Consider the following 20,758-nt stretch of genomic DNA (forward strand, 5'->3'; position numbering starts at 1 on the left):
CTGGGGGTGGAATGATGGCTACGTTTATATTATGGTTCCACATTAAAAAACGTGGCTAATAGATGTGTTAGGTGGCTAGTGTGGATTGGATGTAAGCACAGCGTCAGAAGGGGTTATCAAAGGTTCTGAGCCACCCGCTGTCCTCTGTAACGTTGGATAAAAGAGCCGTGAATCATTTCTGAACTCTTCACAAGCTGCTTGGAAGTGGATCCTTCACCGAAAGTGGGAGCGGGATGACATCTACTGGAATCCCCAGGTGCTTTTCAGTAGAACTGCTGCTTAGCCAGTCGGTCCCCAGCCTGTCGCAGTCCATGGGATTCTTCCATCCCACGTGCCGGACTCTGCACTTTTCCTTGTTGAATCTCATCTGAATTCTTTTGGCCCAATCCTCCAATTTGTCCCTGCCCTCCAGTGTATCTACTTCTCCCCCCAGCTTAGTGTCATCCACGAACTTGCTGAAGGTGCAATCCATCCTCTCATCCAGGTCATTCATAAAGATGTTGAACAAATCCAACCCCAGAACTGACCCTTGGGACACTCCGTGTGATACCAGAGGCCAAACGGGCGTTGAGTTGTCGTCACTAGCCAGCTTTCTGCCACCTTACAGTCCATTCTCCCTAGCCATACTTCCTTAGCGTGCTGGCAAGAACACTGTGGGAGATGGTATCCAGAGCTTTGCTAACGTCGAGGTAGAGCACATCCACTGCTTTCCCAGATTCCCAGCTGAGTCCACGCCGAGGAGGTTTGGGACAGAGATCTCTTGGCCTGGCTCCTTGCTGACATGTGCTATAGCAGGTAAAGTGGCTGCCAGCTGCTTGGAAGCCACCCGCCTTCCCTCTGGCTCTTGCCCTGTGACTAGGCTCCCGAGGGAGGTAGCTCAGCTGCAAGAGCATGTGCGGCAGCCGCACCGCGGTGTGTGGATTTCTGGTGAGAGGGGCATGGGGGGGAGTGAGCCGAAAGGGAGGAGGCAGTGGGAGAGGGAAGGTAAAGGTTGACACAGCAGCCGCATGGGGTATAGTGCAGGAGGCATCTTCCAGGCTGTGCAGAAGGGCTGTGGCAGGGTGAGAGCAGGATCCACTGCTGTGTCTGGCCAGAAAGCCCTTGCCCTGTCACTGGCCTGGGAACCCCAGTCCCAGCCTGCCCAGCACATCAGCCACCCCCGAAATCCAGGGCATGCCGCCCCTCAGTCCAGCGCGAGTGGCGCGTGGGCAGCCGGGGGTTCTGTGCTGCTTGCTTCAGCCGGTGCAGCTGGGCTCTCCACGCCAAGGGCAATAAAATACATTTGCATGTGTCAGCAAGAGAAGCCCCCGGAGCCAGTTTCCCTTGATTACCCCGGAGCCAGAACAGACCTTTCCCGGCGCATGGAACGTGGTGCTGGAGCGGTTGCCTGCCCTCTAACTTCCCCTCCCCTGCGCTGCTCTTCTGCTAAAGGCTTTCCAGGTCCCCGAAGCCCCGGGCTGCCTTCAGGTTCTGCTGCCTGAAAATCGCTGTGCTTGTGACTTTCAGTGAATCACAGCTGGGCAGCCGGCGGCCCTGGAGTCAGTCCCTGCTTCACTCTCTCTGGAGGCTTGGGAGGTGCCACTTCTGGCAAGAAAACCAAATTGTTGAGCTTCCCTTTTAGTGGGCTGTGCTTCCCGGCAGGCGGGCTGCAGGCCTCGCTTTCCCTTGCCGAGTTGCTTGCATGGGGAGGGAGTCAGAATCAGTCTCATTCCTTTCTGGGCTCTGGAAAGAATCGGGAGGCAGTGGATCATTCACAGCCTGTTGCCTGCGTCTCAGTCACGTACCCACATGGACCACGTGGCAGAGGTGTCCCTAATGGGAAACGAGTTAGTCACTGAAGGGAAACACCCCTAGAGCCTTGGTGGGGAGAAGCCGGGAGACTCACTCCCCGGGGTCTCCAGGCAAGGAAGAGGAGATGGCTCTCTATGTATTCCCCCCTCCCCCCGCCCGCAGACCTGGGGGTGGAACGATGGCCACGTTTATATTACGGTTCCACGTTAAAAACCGTCAATAAATGGCTATTAAATGTGTTAAGCGTGTTAGGTGTCTAGCGTGTATTTGGACGGAAGCACAGAAGGGGTTATCGAAGGTTCTAAGCCACCCGCTGGCCTCTGTAACGTTGGATAAAAGAGCCATGAATCGTTTCTGAAATCTTCACAAGCTGCCTGGAAGTGGATCCTTCACCGAAAGTGGGAGCAGGATGACATCGGGACTCTGAATACAGACAGGCCGGCTTGCCTTCCTCTGATCAGATTTGCTCAGTGTAGAAGTAGCACAAGGGAACTTGGTTGCTATTTTCCACTTAGACCTAGTGAGAGGTGGCCATTTTTATTAGTGGCTCTTCTGACCCAGGCGGTATAGGTTGGGCCTCCCTGGTCTGGAACCCTCGGGACCTGACCCGTCCCGACTGAGGGAATTTTCCGGATTTGGGGACTTCCCCTGCCATCAGCCTCCCAGGACATTACCCCTCCTTCCGGCTGGCTCCGCTCCAGCCCTGCCGCTACCTGGGCTTGGACTTGGCTCTGCCCCGCTGCCGCTACGCCGGATCGGGGCTCTGCGGCTGCCCTGCTGCTGCCGCACCTGGCCAGGGCTTACTGAAGATGGGGCTCCAAGGCTGCCCCGCTGCTGCCACGCCTGGTCAGGGCTCCGTGGCTGCCCCGCTGCTGCCACGCCCGGTCAGGGCTCTGTGGCTGCCCCGCTGCTGCCACGCCCGGTCAGGGCTCCGTGGCTGCCCTGCTGCTGCCACGCCAGGTCAAGGCTCAGTGGCTGCTCCGCTGTGCCGTGCCCAGTTGGGGCTCCCCGGGACAGGACTCGCCAGACCCAATAGTGGGGCTCCTCGCTGCTGAACTCCTGACTGGCTCACACTCCTGGGCGCCAGGGCTCTCTGGTCCAGGAACATCCGTGATCCTGCCAAATGACAGATGTTGCGGGACCAGAGAGTCCCAGATTTAGGAGGTTCGACTTGTAGTATCGGTGTTTAGGCCCAGTGGTTTCGATTGGTAGGGATGTTTTTCACAATAGGCTTTCGTGTTATTGAAGAGGGGGAAGAGGAGGGGTTTGGAGGTGGCGGTGGAGGGTAAAAGGTAAAATTTAAGGAGCTGGTGATAGTTTTGGAAACTCAAACATAACCCCACACTGCCTAGTGCTTGGTGCTCTGGAAGTGAAATTGACGAGAGGCGTAAGTGTGAATGAAGCAGAGTGAAGCATTAATCTCTGATCCAACAAAGCAGGCATGTCCGACAGCGGAAATAGGCGAACTAGCTAATCAGACATTCATGGCACCTCAATCCCTTGCAGGCCAGATTTATTTTTTAAATACACACAGTGCTCACATACGTGGGCTAGATCCAGTGTGGGGCCTCAGCAAGCACAAGCCATAATTGAATTGTCCAGCGACTCTCCCTCTGTCTCATTCAGCCGTGTTCACTAGGTCTTGTTTCCTCTGTCCATGACACCCTCCGTTTCTGGCAAAATGGGACTGCCCGTTCTGCTGCTGCTGCTTGGCTCTCGTGTATTTCCAGTTCTGAGTTTCCTTATGAGGATTGAATGACTCTGGTCCATATGCATGTTAGTTAGTAAATGATGCATTTCTTCCTGGGAGAGCAGCTTTGCCCTGCTCTCGATAGGAGGGTGAATGCTGTCTGGCGCGCATCTGAGGGGCTGTGGAAGGGCCAGGTTTCATCAGGCAGTCGGCTCAGGCAGAGCGGCTGGTCTGTGTGTTGGGCTCCAGTAACTGCATTTCCTTTCCTGGTTCCCATTCCAGCTGGGCCGATGCACAAACAGCGTGGTGAAATACGAGCTGATGCGCCCTTCGAACAAAGTCCAGCTCTTGGTGCTGTGCGAGGACCACAGAGGGAGGATGGTGAAACACCAGTGCTGCCCGGGCTGTGGCTACTTCTGCACTGCAGTAAGTCGCTCGTGACAACCCGGGGGCATGCAGATGTGCTGCTGGTGCCTAGCGACAGAGGCCCGCCACGCTGGCTTTCAGCGATCATGCATCTTTTCTCCCTCTCGCAGCTGGGCACTGCAACTTTCAGGGCTAGGGAATGGTCCAGTGGCAGCTAAGGAACATGCACTGGGGCCTTTGAACTACCTTTGGCCTCCAGAGATACTTCAAAGAATACTATTGAGTGATCCTCTTTGACAGCCAGACCATGTTGGAGGCCTTGGGTGTCTTCACCTCCCTCCTCCCCACTAATCTCTCCCGCAATGACCTTTCCCAGTTCTACCTTCATACATTCCAAAGGTAGAAAGGACCCTGGCGACCATCCAGTCGGACCTTCTGTAGAACACAGGCCAGAGAACTACCCCCAAAATAATTCCTAGAGCAGAAAAACATCCCGTCTGGATTTAAAGATGGCCAGTGATGGGGAATCTGCACAGCCCTTGGAAAATTGTTCCAATGGTTTATTTCTTCTTCCATAAGAAAAGTAGGTCTTAGTTCTCTGTAAATTACCCTGTGCACACAAGATCCGGGGTATCCCATGTGCACTGCTTTGCCATGGATTAGATAGTTAGAGCAAGACAAGGAGTTCTAGTCCCAGCTCTGCCAGCGAGCCAGCTCTGTGTTGCCTTGGTCCAGTCACTTAATTCATCCGTGCCTCAGTTTGCCTATTTGTAAACTTGGGGTAATGGTTAACTGATTCCCATAGCGATTCAGCTCACCCTGTCCTCTGATCTGTGATTGGCCAGTCTTGGTTCATAAATGCTATCCCAGAATGCATCAGTCTCTGCTATCACTGTTAGGTGGGCTTCAAGTAGCACTGGTGCCACAGAGTGATGGATTCTGGGACAGCATCAAGTAATCAGGAAGTGTTGGAGGGTTTTGGAGAGAGGAGAATGTCATGCGGCGCGACCCTGACAGCCAGTGCAGTGGGGGTCAGCAGCACACGGTTCTAGGGCTCTGTGTAAACACAAGAGTCACCCTGATTTACTAAGTTAGCTTAGAACAGAGGGTCTCAAACTCAAGGCCCATGGGCCATCTGCGGGACGGAGCATATTCGCAGTCCAGCCCACGGGGAGGCGTACACATCTGCCAGTCTCCTCCTATCCCCCAATCCCCGTCCTCTCCCCCCATTGCACCCTATCCTGAGGGACCTGGCCTTGGGGATTACTGGGGGGCTTGGTGTGGGGCGGCAGGCCCCCTCTTGCCTCCCCTTTCCGTGTGCTCCCTGAGGTGGTGAGAGCTGTGGGGAAGCAGAGTGCACTTGGCTGGGCCCCTCCCACCCCGGTATTCCCGAGGACGCATCCCTTGGGGGATGGGATGTGAGGGGGGTTGGTGTGAAGGGGTGGGACTTGGGGGACAGGGACTGTCATGCCCTCTCTGGTCTGCTGGGTCTCCCTGTCCAGATTGCAGATGTGCTCCGGTCCATAGATGGCCCGTGGGCTGTGATTTTAAGACCCCTGGCTTAGAAACTGAAGTCATGACGTCAGTGTAACCCCACACGTGGAGGCCCTTACGTGGGGTTAGGAGTGTGCAACGCCAGCCATGAACTCCGTGTCAGTGGAGGCTGCCATAGAGGACGGCTGTCAGATTTTCTGTGCCCCTTTCACTTGTGGAAGTATCTTGTCCTCTGAGAGAGGATCCCCTGGGAATGGGGATGTGTTACCCCAGCATATAAGCCACTACAGCATGACACCCATTAGAGGTTGTGTGCCTAGAAACACACGCAAGAGCTTTGTTGTAGGGAGATGTTAGAGCAGAGAAGGGGGGAACCAAGACTCCGGGGTTCTGTGCCAAGGGCACTTAGTGGCTCGATTTGTAATCACCATTGTTTCTCCTGGCTGCCGATGTATTTCCCTGTACAGAGTGATAAGACTGGCCTATCACTGGGGGTGATCTGAACTCCAGGGACAAAGCACACTGGAGAAACTTATGACTGAGCACGTGGATTTCTTCTGCACGATTTTCTTCTACCTCCAGGGAACTTTCATGGAGTGTCAGCCCGAAAGCAGCATTTCCCACCGGTTCCACAAGGACTGTGCCTCCCAGGTCAACGACACGAGCTACTGCCCGCACTGCGGGGAAGAGGCCTCAAAGGCGAAGGAGGTGACGATAGCGAAAGCAGACACGACCTCCACCGTGTTGCTGACCTACGAGCAGGAGAAGCCGGTGTCTCTGGAGGGAAGAGCAGACACCACCACGGGGGGGTGAGTCACTAGTCAGTGGAAGCATCGGGCCCTCCTCCGTGCCTTGATTTATGTCTGGCCCCCTCCCCCGTCGCTGCTCCATGGGTCACCCAGGTTCCTAGTTCCAGCAGCAGGAAGCTGAAGGCTGCACCAGGAGGCTGCACTAGTTCTCCATCTCTGAAGACCTGGCCTCCCACATCACAAGTTAAATGACATGAGTCCCTGCCTGCACTGTCATCCATTCCCCAGAGCCATTTGTCCCCCCCCCAGAGCCATTGAATGGCTCAGCACATCTTCCATTCTGCTCGAGAAGGGCCCAGAAAGAGCAGGGAGAGAGGCACAGCAGAGCTGCGTGGGGGCCTGGGACTAGAAGAGCAGTGGGGTCTGCAGGTCAGGATTAGGGCTGGCGGATGCAGTCTCGGGACAAGCTTGCATAGCGCCTGACCATAGCATGGGGGGGAGGGGCTCCGACCCACCGGCACGTGGGCAGAGAGACAGTCCAACCATCTACAGCACGAGAGGCAAATCGTCACCCGCTCCGCAAGTCTTCAGCGCTGCGCAGCGCTTGAGAGAGAGCCTCAGTCCTGAGGCGGAGCCGAACAGCGCCGCTTTCTTGTCACTTGCTCCCAGGACTGCTGGCCCCCACTCTCTGCCCCATGTCGCAGTGGTAGCTGCACCCACGAATACGTTACTGAGAGCGCAGCTGTGCTAAGGAGAGGGTAACGCTGCTTTGGGTCCGGGGAGAATTCTGGCCACGTGGCCATGAAATGCGTTTGTTCCCTTTTCAAAACCGCTTAAGCCGCTTGCATTTAAAACTCGTTTTGTTTCCTCCTTTGGCATCAGGATGTGTGTGTGTCTGGACCGAGTGGTGACGTTTGGTTCTCTCTCTCTCTCTCTCTCTCTCTCCCATCAGTGGCACTGGAACACAGTTATCTGAGGAAGACAAGCCAGAGAGTTCGGCTACCGAGGGGTTTGATTTGGCCGGGTCTTCTGTTTTTGTGAAGCCTGCCACCGGCCTGCCTCAGGGACCAGTTAAAGAAACCTTGGAAAGCGCTTTGATTGCCCTGGACTCAGAAAAGTAAGAACCAGCCTCCAAGTCTCTCAGATGCCCCACAGGTTCATTGGGCGGGAACAAAGTCGGGTTTGCTCTATTTGGGCTTTGAGGCCCAGTACTACACAGCGTGTGTCTATTCGGCTCGGCCGTTCTCCATCTTCTGCTGCATCCACCATGCCGATGGACGGGTTAGTCAGCCTCCACACAGACCGTACTTACCTACGAGGGGTCCCCATTCACAGTCCTAGAACACCAGCAGGAGAAAACCCCAAAGCCAGGAGCTCCCTCTGCCTGGCTCCTTTGAACTTTCTCCCTTCGGACAGTTACCTAAATAGAAACACACTACGGGTTAGAACTCTCTAAACTGGGACTCTCTGGTCCGGCAGCATCTGTGGTCTGGCAGGGTTGTTGTAGGAACGGAGAGTCCTGGTGGAGGCCTAGTAGCAGGGAGTCCTACAGGGACAGCAGGGCAGTGAGCTGCCTGTAACGAGCTGCCAGCAAAGTTGTCCAGAGCGTGGCAGGGGGCTGTCCAGTGGAGCCGGGAGACCCACCATGTGGCTGCCTGGCGGGGTCGGGAGCCCCGGTGCGCGGCTGGCCGGCGGGGTCGGGAGCCCCGGTGCGCGGCTGGCCGGCGCGGTCGGGAGCCCCGGTGCGCGGCTGGCCGGCAGGGTCGGGAGCCCCGGTGCGCGGCTGGCCGGCGGGGTCGGGAGCCCCGGTGCGCGGCTGGCCGGCGGGGTCGGGAGCCCCGGTGCGCGGCTGGCCGGCAGGGTCGGGAGCCCCGGTGCGCGGCTGGCCGGCAGGGTCGGGAGCCCCGGTGCGCGGCTGCCCGGCGGGGTCGGGAGCCCCGGTGCGCGGCTGGCCGGCGGGGTCGGGAGCCCCGGTGCGCGGCTGGCCGGCGGGGTCGGGAGCCCCGGTGCGCGGCTGGCCGGCGGGGTCGGGAGCCCCGGTGCGCGGCTGCCTGGCAGAGAAAATGCAGCGTCCTCCTCTGACTCCTCGCTCTGTGTGCGCAGCCACGTGATGCGTGGCACTTGTGCGGGGGTGGGAAAAAGCCGAGCACTTGCAGTAGCCACATTCGTTCACTCTGCGAGGCAGGGCCGCTGGGTGAGCCCGAAGGCTCGGTGTGTGTGGTGTGGCAGCGGGGGGAGGAAGGTGCCCTTCAGGTGTTTCCTGGTGTTCCTGTGAAACCAGTGGCAGGGAGGTGGGGGCTGGGCTCTGGGGACTTTTCTTTAAGAGTCAGTAATAAGCCTGTTTCCCCTGCTGTAGACCCAAGAAGTTACGGTTCCACCCGAAGCAGCTGTACTTCTCTGCCAGGCAAGGGGAACTGCAGAAGGTCCTGCTTATGTTGGGTAAGTGGCACTTTGCCAGACGGTTGCTTGTTTGGCAGCATGCCAGCTCCTGCCAGTCACTTACCACAGTCCCGTTCCCAACTTTGCAGTCCCCGTTGGCCCACGCGGGCAGGCGTTGGAAGCTAAGACGTGTCATTGACGATTGTTTCTCCTCTCTCTCATGCGTGGACCCACTGCCAACCTGTGTGTGAATCTGGACAGTTTTATACAGGTGTCCGGCCTTACCTACCCTCAAATGGTCTGTGTAATTTTCCAAACGAGCAGAAGTAGCCTGGTCTCATGCTGCGTGGGGGCTAGGGGGTGTTTACATGTTGTATGGAGGGTGTTTAAAATTAGGATTCCCAGTGAGTTTGCAGAAAATGAAAGATGTTCAGTGCACAGAGCTTTATTATTAGGGTCTTTAATCAGCTGCATCTGGAGGACAATTTTGAGATTCTGAGGTTGCTTTTATCACTGATCACATGGGAGTATTTGTTTTGTTTTTCTTTTTGTCGAAAGATGAGTAATTTTTTTCTCTTGACCAGTTTTGCTGCTCAGTGGTGGTTAGTAGTGAATTTTTGCAGATTTTTTCAGTCTTTTCTCTTACCGGACACCTTTGTCCTTTTGGCAAATATCAGCAGCATTGTCTGAGTCCCTGGTAGCAATGACATTCAGTTCACTGGTGTTTTGTTTAATTACAACATCACCCTAAGTACTGTATTGTCACAGCCAGTCATCTGTGTCCGGCCGTCATCGTCATCTGGCAGTTTCTGCACAGCTATGAGAATATTGGACCAGATTGTCAGCTCGTGTTAACAGGAATAGCTTTGTTAGCTTCAGTGGAGCCCAGTGTTAATGGAGACAGAAGGAGAGCCCTAGAGATCCATCAAGGACTTGCTAGTGGTCCAGAGAGCCCAAGCGGGTCACATACTGTAGGTTTCTCCCTGTCTGAAGTGGTTAAAGTACTATCCTAGGAGTTGGGAAACCCTGGTTCAGTTCTCTGCTCTGCCACAGACTTCCTTTGTGACCTTGGGCAAGGCTTTTGGTCACTTTGTGCCTTAGTTTCCCATCTATAATGTAGGGAAAATTGTACTGCCCTGCCTCACAGAAGATAGATATGTTAGAGATCACACAGCATTTTGAGATCTGATGAAAAGCATCGTGTAAGGGTTAAGTAGTGGGGCAGTGGTGGCTGTTGTTATTTATTATAAAACAAGCTACAGATTAAATCATTTTGCTGTCAGTTCTCCATGTCAGCCGTTGCTTTTGCAGCCGCAGGGCTGTTTGAGAATTGTGACTGAAAGGGGAGGTGGCGTACAGGGTAGCACATGGGAAGAGAGGTATCCATGCGACTGTCTGTATTAAAAGGTAGCTCACGCCATCTCTCAGACTACAGAAGTAGTCCCTCTTGGGTTTCATTGTTTTAGCACTTGGCCATAGCAGGGATGTAACAACCAGTTAAGATCCCAAGTGTGAAACTTTTGAAACAGCATAGAGGTAAATTGCCTTCAGATTCTGGAGCCGTGAGCAGTGTCCCTCAGATGCTGCCTTGGTGCGGGTTCGCTGTTGATCTCTGGCTCCCAGCTGGACGCGTCTGTTTGTTTTTCAGTGGATGGGATTGACCCGAACTTCAAAATGGAGCACCAGAATAAGCGAACCCCTCTCCATGCTGCTGCAGAGTCTGGGCATGTGGACATCTGCCACATGCTGATTCAGGTTCGTCTCCATTTATAGTCTTACAAGTCAACAGGCTTCTCTCCCTGCCACGTCCTCCATCCCTTCACAGCCACAAAACATTCGGGAATTAACCTGCCAACCTTTCCTTTCCACGATTCCCCCTGCTCGTCCCCCATATGTGGGCTCAATGATTTAATTTCCCTTGCAAATAAAAGCCATTGTAGCTCATTCTTCTGGTCTGTTGAGTGTGAGTTGATGGGATTTGGACTTCAGTAAGTTTGTAGGAAGGGAGACACCTGATTAACGCGAAGAACTGGAGTGCAAAGAAATGCTTTGCATTGGAACCCTTTTCATTGAATGGCTTTAAAAAAGGGGGCTTTTAAAACGTGTACTTCAGTAAAGCAGAATGAATAGGCCCATGTTTTGAAAGTGGCTGGTCATTTGGGGTGCCCAATTTGAGACACTTCAGAATGTGAACCTTCGATCTTAATCCTGTTCTTTTTATACGGGGAGTTGTTCTGATTGAAGCCAGTGGGCACTCCTTGTGTGAGTGAGGCCTGCAGGATCCTTAAGGCCTTGTGGGACCGTTTTAAATGAATCACAGGAATAGCACCTGGTAGAAGAATAATTCTGTTAAGAGGTGGCCATGACAGGAGCAGGGAGGGTGGGGACAAATGCAACAACTTGGGTTTCCTACAGCAAGGCTGTTGGGGCAACACAGTACGGGCCAGTAACCATCCCCAGCTCCCCTAATCTGGAACACACCTTCCACCGTGTGAGTTGGGTGTTTTCACTTTTTAAAAGCAACAAAAACAAAGGGGGCCACTGAAGGGCTGCGGGGAGCAATGGGGACCCACCTTTATGTGTGTAGGCAAATCTAATCACCCGGTTACTGCTGTAGAAAGTCCTTCCTTAACAGGAGCAGCAAAATCCATGCGTTGCTCCTGCCTCTCTGGGCTTTGGAGGGGTTTTTTTTCCCTTCGTTTAGAAGCAGCTTATGAGTTATTGGGCAAAGCTCCAGGAATAAACAGGCCAAATGCCTTGCACAGTTGCATTCCCACAACAAATAAAGGGAAGATTTTCCCAGTCTACTCCGCACTGGCATAACTCTGCTCACATGGAAATCAATGGAAATTTTACCGTTGACCTCAACAGGAGTTGTCATCCCAGGCTGGGTGCTTTGAAAAACCCCATCCTTGGCCTTGGTGACGAGGTCGATCCAGAACAGCCTGGGATGATGGGGAGGGAAAACTGTTTCCTTGTCCCCATGGAGTTGATGGGCCCTTGGGAACCGAGAACTTCTTTTTAAGTGTAGCTGATACAGAGATTTTTGAGGCATCGTAAAGATCAGAGACTAGCTGTGAATTCTACAGGGTGAGTTAATAATGGCGACCCTCTAACACCAGCCGTCTGTTCCTTTGTGTTCCCAGTTACTGGATATGGAAGAGAGCAGATAATGTGAGTCTCAGAGAAAGATCAGTTTTGACTCCCCCACATCCCCTTTCTCTATGGGCGAATAGTTCTCGATAGACAACCTGCTGGCAGATCTGTATCCCCCCACCCTTCCTTTGTTAAATAGGAGCTAGTATAAAGGCTCTTGTATTTGCCTTGGCCATTGAACAGGCTGGTGCTAATATAGACACCTGCTCAGAGGACCAGAGGACCCCGCTGATGGAGGCCGCAGAGAATAACCATTTAGATGCTGTGAAGTACCTTATCAAGGCTGGCGCATTGGTTGATCCCAAGGTAACTGTTGATTCCTCGTTTTTCTCCTTGAGCAGCCTGTCAGGCTTGCCTTCCCATTCTTGGAGGGCGTAAGTCTGGAAGCAATTTCCCAGGTGGAGAGGAAGGGGGAGGGAGCCTTTGGCATTTGGGTGGGGGCTGGCTGGTGGTAATACTTCTACAAAATGTATTTAACACCTAAGATTGCAAGCTCCTTGGGGCAAGGACTGTCTTGTGCCACATTAGTGTACAATGGGGATTTGCTCCAGGTTTGGGGCCTCTGGGTGCTACTGGAATGAAAATAATTCAGTAACAGTAGCGGGTAGGAATGTGAGTGACTAGTCGACCACTCGCTTCCCCTGCCCTTTGCTGCCTCTGTCACAGAGAGGCAGCAAGGGTGGGGAGGAACAGGAGCCAGTGCTGCGGGAAACTGGCTTAAAAGCCGGCTCCCCTCGCACCGTCTCCACAGGGGGCAAAGGGCAGAGGGGAAACAGCATGAGCAGGGATTGAAACAGCCCCGCTTGCACCATCCCGACTGCTGCTCCTCTCCCTTTGAAATGTGCAAGAGCCGCAGGCGAGCGCCCCCTTGAAATTCCATCGACTTCTCGATTCGCTGATTCATCGAAATTTAACATCCCTCGTAGTGGGGTCTGAATTCAGTGGGCACAAAGAGAGTCCCAGCTTTTAGTCTCTGGCGCTGTGCTCTGTAAACTCAGCAGTAGGCTTTGGGGGGCAGTTTTTTAAACCGGCCTCTAATTAGTTGCCTGCACATCAACTGAAGGTGAAAGAGAGGGTGTAACTGTCCAGTACTTGATTGTGTCGCTGTTTGCAAGCACAAAACTGCAGTGGCCAATTCAGCGGCTGTCTTGGAAATACAGCCCTTTAAATTAAACAAATACAATAAAAACGTGCCTGGCTAGTTGCCCGTAACGTGCTCTGCTTTCTTTGACCCTCTTGTAAAATACACGGCTGGATTATTAGTGTCATAAATCAGATGCCATTTAGAAGGCTGAAGCCCCTTCTCTCCACAAACTTTGTACAATTACCGCCTGCTCACTTCAGCTGCCTGCCTGTGATATTGCTACGGAACGTAGCAGGGTCGTGCTGATGCTTTGCCCCCTGAAGGAGCTGGCTGGTGGCTCTGGGGTTATCTTGTTTCAGGCTACAAGAGGCCACATGCAGCCTGTCGCTAGGTGCTGACAGTTCCTGGGGAGTCCTTCTCTAGCCTGTGGGGTTCAAATCAGTTGATGCCAGGGGCATCCCCGTGCCCTCTCCAAAGGCCTGGCATCTGATTTAATAGTGGCCCAGGGCAAAAAGATTTTTTTAAAGAAAGGTAAAAGAAAAAAAGCCCCCCAAACCCTTATTCGAACCAGAAAAACCAAATTAGAACTGCTACAACCCTGGGATCGTTACTGAAATTCAATAATTGTTGCACTAATTAGTTTCCAGGATGATATTAGTCACGTTTGAAAGGAGCAGCCTTGCAGTGCAACATCAGCTGGGGCTCCTTGGCAGGGAGATGGCAGCTCCTCTGCCCCCCTCGCTGACAGGGGGATTGTCGAGCCTGAAAGGGCAAGTAATGACCTAGGGGACTCCTGGCCCCCCGGGAACTGCTGCTGTTCCCGTCAGAGGGAAATCCTGCTCTCATTGAAATCAGTGGGAGTTTGGGGGACTATGCCTCTGAGGTACGCGCCGAGGCTTCATTAACGGTTGGCTCTTGCTCGTCTTAGCAGAAGGCTTTTGCACTTATTCTAACTATGACCCGGATTCCCAGCATGCTTTTCACTCGTGTCAAGCTTGTCGGGAACTTTGTGCATCCCCCATTCTTTGTGCGTGCGTGGCCTGCCAGCAGTCAGACGCACCCGTGGACTATCGACGCACTGCGCTCTCGACCACGTGTGTCTGGGTGTGCCGGGCACTTTAGAGAGAGTAAAAACCTCTTCTTTGCCCTGAGGAGCTGTCAGGATGGAACCTGTCCAAAACCTCCCCTCCCCCATGCAGTGAAATCACTCCCCTGTGCTCTCTGTGGGCAGGGTGTCCTCAGGGTTGTGGTCCAGACTGTGCTGGCGCGTGTTGCTTCTGTGTTGACACGTGTTGCTTTTTGTGGGTTTCACGTGGAAGGATGAGGTGGTACGAATCGGACAGCGGTGGCTGCTTTTGGGGTTTCATTTATTTCAGCCCCTTGGGGCTTGCTCTGGGTTAAGTTCGTGTGAGGTGAAAGTTTGGGCTCTCTCTCGTTCTGACTTTACTCATGGGTCTTGCCCCTTCCACCATCGTTCACACCTCAGGCCTCCGTCCCGGGGAAGACCCTGCACACAGTGACCCCAAAGGGGTTTTGCTTTCAGCCCTTGACTCTGAGTTTTCCCCAGCATCTTCAGACCCTCGTTCAGGCCTTGTCTCTGTGGGGCCCCCGTGGGGTTCCAGCGTGGCTGTGCCAGGGCAGCCCCCCATGTAGACATCCTGCCCCGGTGTGAGACGTGAAGTCGGGCTAAGAAACCCCCACGTGTAGCCAGCGCCTGAAGTTTCTAGTTGAGATTGTCTCTCTGAGCTCGGGCCTGAGGGGCCGTTGCAGCCTGTGCTGAAGCTCTGCCGAGGTGAAGGGGAGAATTCTCCCCAACACTTCCTGCCCCTCTGGCTTCCTGGGGAGCGCTAGGGGACACTGGGAGAGGGGACAGGGGAAGAAAGCCACCATCAGTGGAGGGAGCAGCAACCAGCCAGCTCTGCAGTCGCTTCTGAGGGGGCCTTTTCCTTCAGATCCCTTCACTTCCTCCCAGCCCCGCTGTGCTCCCTCGTGGCGGCTTGTCAGGGCTTCGCTTAGCACCTGTTGCCATTCCGGTGGGCACTGACTGTGGCTGCCCTTCCTCTCTCCTGACACCTACAGCAGGTGGCCCTCAAAAACAAGAGGCCTCTCCCAGGCCAGTGCTCTGACCACTAGCCTGCCTTTCCCCGGCATTCCCAAATACCGCGCTGGTCACACCAAGTGTGGCAGGTGCCGGGAAGGGTGGGAGAGGATTTTCCCGGAGTTTGAGTGATTTTTTTTTTTTTTTTTTTGCCCCCCTCAGGATGCCGAGGGCTCCACGTGTCTGCACTTGGCTGCCAAGAAAGGGCATTACGACGTAGTCCAGTACCTCCTCTCCAACGGGCAGATGGACGTCAACTGCCAGGTAAGGCCCGTCGGCGAGCCGCACACGTAAGGCAATCTGCTTTCCCTGGCTCCGGAGCTCTCGCCTGTCCCGGCTGTCTCAGCAGCTCACCGCCCGGGTACCCAGACGCTGCTGGGCCGTTCTGGAAAAGCAAACGTGCTGAGCTAATGGGGTTGTGATCCATCAACAACTCCATCCTCTTTCCAGCCTTCAGGGCACCCACAGAGAGACCCTTCCACATGCCTGGGGCAGCCGAGCTCGCTGTGCTCTCTGCCACCTGCTGCTTCCTCCAGGCCTCCGCTGGTCCTGGGGCCTTTGGCTCAAGGATCCGTGAATAGAGTCTTAATCTGCCCCTGCAGGCCTGTCTCTCAGCCCCACCTTCCCGCTGTGGGACCAGAGAGGAAGCTGAGTGGGGGCCTATATGAGCTGCCCTTAGGGGCGGGGTGGGTCTGTCTGTCTGTCTCCGCCCTTCAGCCCGCCGTACATACATGGATGGCAGGCCACTCCCCCTTCCTGGTGTCTGTCTTGCTGTTTTGACACTTAGCCCAATTCACATACAGGTCTGAGCCCTAGTGCTTCAATCTTCTCTGCACAGACAGGCCCTTTCTCCCCCACCCCCCTCCTTGCAGTCTGTGGTGCGGCACCCGGATGCCGGCGTCGGGGGGGATGGGATTGAACTGCACATGGACGACAGCTGGACTTTCTCCACGGCCGTTGCAGCTCACGTGGCGGCGTGAGGCAAAGGGGGCCCGGAGCGCGTAGTGAGGTGCTGCCTGTTACGGCTGCAGTCTGCGGGACCAGGGGGAATCAAGGCAGGCGCTGCTTTGTCCATGCTGTGAGTGTGTCATGCTCTCCTTTCCCCTGGCCAGGACGACGGAGGCTGGACGCCTATGATCTGGGCCACTGAATACAAGCATGTCGAGCTGGTGAAGCTGTTGCTGTCCAAGGGGTCGGACATTAATATTCGAGACAACGTAAGACTCTTTCTGCAGTGAATGACACGCTTTATTTAAACGCTCCCCACACCAGTAGCCCCGATGGTGCAGCCCTCTCGGAAAGGATTGCGGGGAGCGGTGGGTTTGATAGCCAGCCCAGCGTGGGAGGATCTCATATTTAAAAATCACGTCCCTAGCGTCGCTCCCGTTCCACGTAGCTGTCACGCCTGTGCCCTGTGGTGCCTGCAGGGTGGAGCCCACCTAGAGCACACCACCATCTGCGCCCCAGACCGCTTGCGCGTTGGGGACTGGACGTGCAGAAGCCCTGCCCGCTCTGAACGATGTCCGTGGGCGCTGCAGGTGCTGAGCGCCTCTGAGGTTCAGGCCTTTGGAGCCTGATTCCGCAAACCTGCCCTCGCGGGCGGAGTTACGGATGGGACTGCCTCCCCGGCCGGGATTGGTCACCTGAAATGCCATTCTCTGATTGGAAAGATAAAACATGGGGCAGAAATTAGGAATCAGGAGGGAAGATGATTGGAGAGGAGGAGATGGGCCAGGCCCGCCTCGGTTCCATTGATTGCAGAGTGTTTCCCATTTTCCCATTCGACCTCTGCGAAACTCTTGTGAGTCCAGAGGATGTAAGAAGCTGGTTCCCCCAGTACCTCTCCCTGCCTTCCAGAAGCTGTCAGGGATACATAGAGGTACATGTGTCTCACCATAATCGGAGTGCGCCAGACTGTTCACTTGTAGCCACCTTTCCTCCCCTAAATGCCCCTCCTCTGTAGGAGCCTCTGTGTCTTGGGCAGCCGAGTACTTTCCAGGCAGGTCCAGCTCCGGCAAAGAACAAGAGCAAGAATCAGAGGTGGAAGGGGGCTTCCCAGATTGCAGCAATCGACTTCACAGCCGTTACACTGGCTCTGAGCACAGTGAATGAGATGGATCCTATCTGATCCATCGTACGAGTCTCCAGCTCCCAGACGCTTGGATCACACCTCAATCTCACAGTGACAATCAAACCCTCCCGTCCAGCAGTCTCTCTGCAGGTGTCTGAGTTCCCCAAGAAGCAGGGCCGACGTCCAGCAGCTACTCGTTGTACGCCGTAAAGAGCCAGCTCCTGCTATCGTTACTCACACGGGGTGGTGCTTTACTCCTCAGGCAACCCCGTTGATTTTAGTAAGTGTGAATAAACATGGCAGGAGCTGGAAAGGGGCCTCTCTGTTCTCTCAGTCCCCGATGGGTCGGCTGTGGAGCTGTATCCTTGCTGGATTAAATTAATCGTCAGAATTATATTTCGGATTGACTGCCCATTTCTAGATGGTGGCCTGTTGGGGAGTGGACACCCTGTAGAAAACGTGCCCCCTGCTCCCAGGCATCTGTTAGTAACTCAGGTCTTCCCTTTTGTGGCAAGATGAAGTAGCAAAGAATTAAGTACACGCTTTCTTGCCAGCTGTGAAAGGACCCCCTGTAATAATCATCATCATTAGGGTGTCACAGTCAGCCTCTCTGGCGCCTGTCATGCTGAAGGACTCCAAGGTGCACTACAAATTACACAGTAACAGAACCAAATAGGATCATTACTCAAAGCATCTCCGTCAGCGAGATTAGTGTGCAGGGAGAGACTGGCTACACAGTTTTCAAGAGGGGCCTGAAATCAGGTTGCTCCCCTGCATCTGGCATCTGGCTTCTCAGACCTTTGTACTGTAACCTGTCCTCTGCTTGCTCCCCCGGGTTCTCCCTCTTTGATACTGTGGAGTTCGGAGACGGGCTGCTTTGGCTGGTTCAGCTCCGACGCTCTTCCCGGGTGCTCGTTTGTGTCAGTCGTGTCTCCCTGTGGATCGACCCACGGTTTTTTGCAGCTTAGAGAGAAATGGCTCATCTGTACAGATAAAGAGGCAATGCTGTAGTCTCGGTGTAGCCTCTGTGGAGCGCGGAGGCGGCTGTGCTGAGAACTCCCTGCCTGCCTGTTGCAGGGTTGTGCTGTCTGAGCAAGAGAAATACATGGAAGGAGAAGGCCGGCCATCTGGTTAACGGTGGGGTCCCAAAGTGCGGCGATCTTAGTGCACTAAACAGCCTCTCCTGTGTTTTCCCCTCCAGGAGGAGAATATTTGTTTGCACTGGGCAGCTTTTTCTGGCTGTGTTGACATAGCGGAGATATTGCTGGCTGCTAAGTGCGATTTACATGCAGTAAATATTCATGGAGACTCGCCACTGCACATCGCAGCCAGAGAGAACCGCTATGAGTGTGTTGTGTAAGTACGGCTCCTGCCACCTCTGCTTTTCTTGGTTACTTTGTTCACTTGTTGGGCCACCGGTTGGCAAGTGACGGACGGGCTAGGAAATGCCTTTCCCTTGGAACAAGAAACAGAATAGTAGGAAGAGCCTGATTGGACCTTGCTTTGCACCCAGGCAAAGAGGGTGTGAAACACATGGGGCTGATTCTCATTAAGACCACAACCCCCTTTGCACTCCTCTGGCAGGGGGAAGGGGCCTTCAATTGATGCCAGCTAAAATTGCCTCCTTTGTAAGGCAGCTTTCCACTGCCTGCGTGGTGTAAAAGGGGCCTGGGAGTAAGTGAGAGCCAGGCCGTCGCAGCCTGGTCCAGGAGCACATGCACAGCTGTGAAGGATTAGGCGAAGCACAAGGCAGTGCAGAAACAGGCCGAGTGGTTGTGAGCATGCCAGGGGAGCGTGCGACTGCGCCTAACCGCAGAACCGCTTCCTAGGGGTGTGGGGTGCAGGGCCGCTCCCCTTGCAAAGCAGTTGAGTGGAGGTTGCTGTCTTACAAGGCACGCAGCGGTCCCACTTAGCTGAGCGAGAGCTCCGTTTAGAGGGTGAAATTCACCCTCGTGCACAGAACTAGCACAGGGCCTATGCCCCTTTTGAAAGTTCAGTGGGACTTCATTGGGGCCTCGGCTTAGTTTCATGTCCATTTGGAGCCAGGCTGGTTATGAGCAAACTCCCTTTCACGCCTGGTGTCAGGTGCGGTTTGGACCCAGCTTTCTACAGTTGACGGGCTGATGTGCCCATCTGTCGCTCTCTCCGGCTTCCAAAATAACCACCAGCTTTAGAAGGTGCTGGCCAGGGAACTTGCTTCCTGAAAAGGGAACGGAGATGGCTGCTTTCTCTAGTGATGGAACCTGTTCTGAGTGACCCTGCTAGCGCGACCCTCAGGAGCGGATGCCGAATGCCCTTTGACTCTCCCTGCTCTGAGGTGTTCTTCCGGGGCGGGTTATCTATTGTGGTTGCTGTTTTGCAGCCTCTTTCTCTCCCGGGGTTCGGATGTCAGCTTGAAGAACAAGGAAGGCGAGACTCCCCTCCAGTGCTCAAGTCTCAACTCTCAGGTCTGGGTGGCTCTGCAGATGAACAAGACGCTCCGGGAATCCTCTACTGACAAACCTGCCCAGATAGAGAAGACGGTGAGCAGGTGAGAGTCTAGCTCGCTTCTCGTGAGAATGCCAAGGGAGAGCTCTCTGAGCGGAGGGATGCCACTGAAGGGCACGATTGTCTTTTAAGCCCTGTTGAATTGGCATGAGTGCAGCATGCGCTGAATCGGGGCTGCGTTTACGACTTGACCGATCCAACAGAAAGTAATCATTTATAAATCCAGTTGGAAAAATGGACTCCGAATGAAACCGAGTTCCGGTCACCCTTAAATATTGAGCGATCAAACTGCACTTGGGATGCCGCTCAAGCCGCGCTTGTTGATTTCATAATCGCCAGACGATTGTATCTTGGTTGCAAAAGGGATTATTCTCTCCCCTCCCTTTTCCCCTGCTGTGACAGAGACATTGCCCGGGGCTACGAGCGGATCCCCATTCCGTGTATCAACGCCGTGGATGGCGAGCCTTGTCCCAGCAACTACAAATATGTGTCTCAGAACTGCGTGACCTCCCCAATGAACATCGACAGAAACATCACTCATTTGCAGGTTAGTTGGGCCGGGCGCACACGTGGGTGGCTGGCTGTTCTCTCCCATCTTGGCATGCAGTGTGGTTAGAGAAGTCGCCGGGTGCAGATCAGAGTCAGCGGGCGTGTGCTGGGCAGAGCTTTGTTCCCATGGGAAGGAGGGGGGTGTCTGTCTCTCTCAGGAGATGCAGTGCTTTGAGCAGTCAGGGTTGACCAGTTACATGCTTGCCTCCTCCACCTGGTTGGTGTGGGTCTTTTTGCAACAGAGCAATGGAAATTCCTCCCCCTGCTCCTTGGAACGGAGAAAACGTTTCGTTGCGTGGAAGTTTGAAAGTCAAGGCTCAGAGGCACTGGGATGCCGGAAGGGCGAGTTTTAAGATGAGAGAAGACCCACAATCCTTCCCATTGTGTCTGAATTGAACACCCCACGGCCTTTTCCAGTCAGAGATGGGGTGTTTAACCCTTTAGTCCTGGCAAAATTCAAGCTTAGGCATTTGGACTCTGCCTCCCTAAATTCCCCAGCTCTTTCTCTTGCATGTGGGATTCTTCATCCCTTCTCCTCTTAAACAGCTGCTAGCAGCACGTTCCGTTCCACCCTTGAGATTGGTGGCTTTTCTGATGCAGCCCTTACACTCCGTTCAGAGGTAGTGAGGCTTTAACTAGTCCACAGGTGTAGATCCTCAGATGACAGAATCTGTGAAAGAGCAAAGGAATATTTGGCAGTAGGAATAACCCATGCTATTGATGGTGTTGTTATGTGGTGTGCATGGAGGCTGTGTGCTCTTATGAGTCCTGTATAAATCCCATAGAGTCACGATCAGGCCTTCCTGGGTTCCCTGGCTTGACTTACATCTCATCATATTTAGGG

General features: G+C 54.3%; 1 protein-coding gene across 12 annotated transcripts in view; it reads left to right on the plus strand.

The window, feature by feature from the left end:
- EHMT1 (euchromatic histone lysine methyltransferase 1) overlaps positions 1–20,758 on the plus strand; it is a 179,104-nt gene that overhangs the window by 131,058 nt on the left and 27,288 nt on the right. For all 12 annotated transcript variants that reach the window (XM_075905437.1, XM_075905436.1, XM_075905438.1 and 9 more), the window contains 11 exons: positions 3,764–3,907; positions 5,924–6,150; positions 7,043–7,207; positions 8,447–8,529; positions 10,118–10,224; positions 11,809–11,931; positions 14,970–15,071; positions 15,920–16,024; positions 18,080–18,234; positions 19,241–19,408; positions 19,768–19,912. In XM_075905437.1, coding sequence (XP_075761552.1) covers positions 3,764–3,907; positions 5,924–6,150; positions 7,043–7,207; positions 8,447–8,529; positions 10,118–10,224; positions 11,809–11,931; positions 14,970–15,071; positions 15,920–16,024; positions 18,080–18,234; positions 19,241–19,408; positions 19,768–19,912 — 1,524 coding nt within the window. The remainder of the gene's footprint in view (positions 1–3,763; positions 3,908–5,923; positions 6,151–7,042; positions 7,208–8,446; positions 8,530–10,117; positions 10,225–11,808; positions 11,932–14,969; positions 15,072–15,919; positions 16,025–18,079; positions 18,235–19,240; positions 19,409–19,767; positions 19,913–20,758) is intronic.

This window comes from Pelodiscus sinensis, chromosome 22, assembly GCF_049634645.1.
Source record: "Pelodiscus sinensis isolate JC-2024 chromosome 22, ASM4963464v1, whole genome shotgun sequence".
Taxonomy (NCBI): domain Eukaryota; kingdom Metazoa; phylum Chordata; order Testudines; family Trionychidae; genus Pelodiscus; species Pelodiscus sinensis.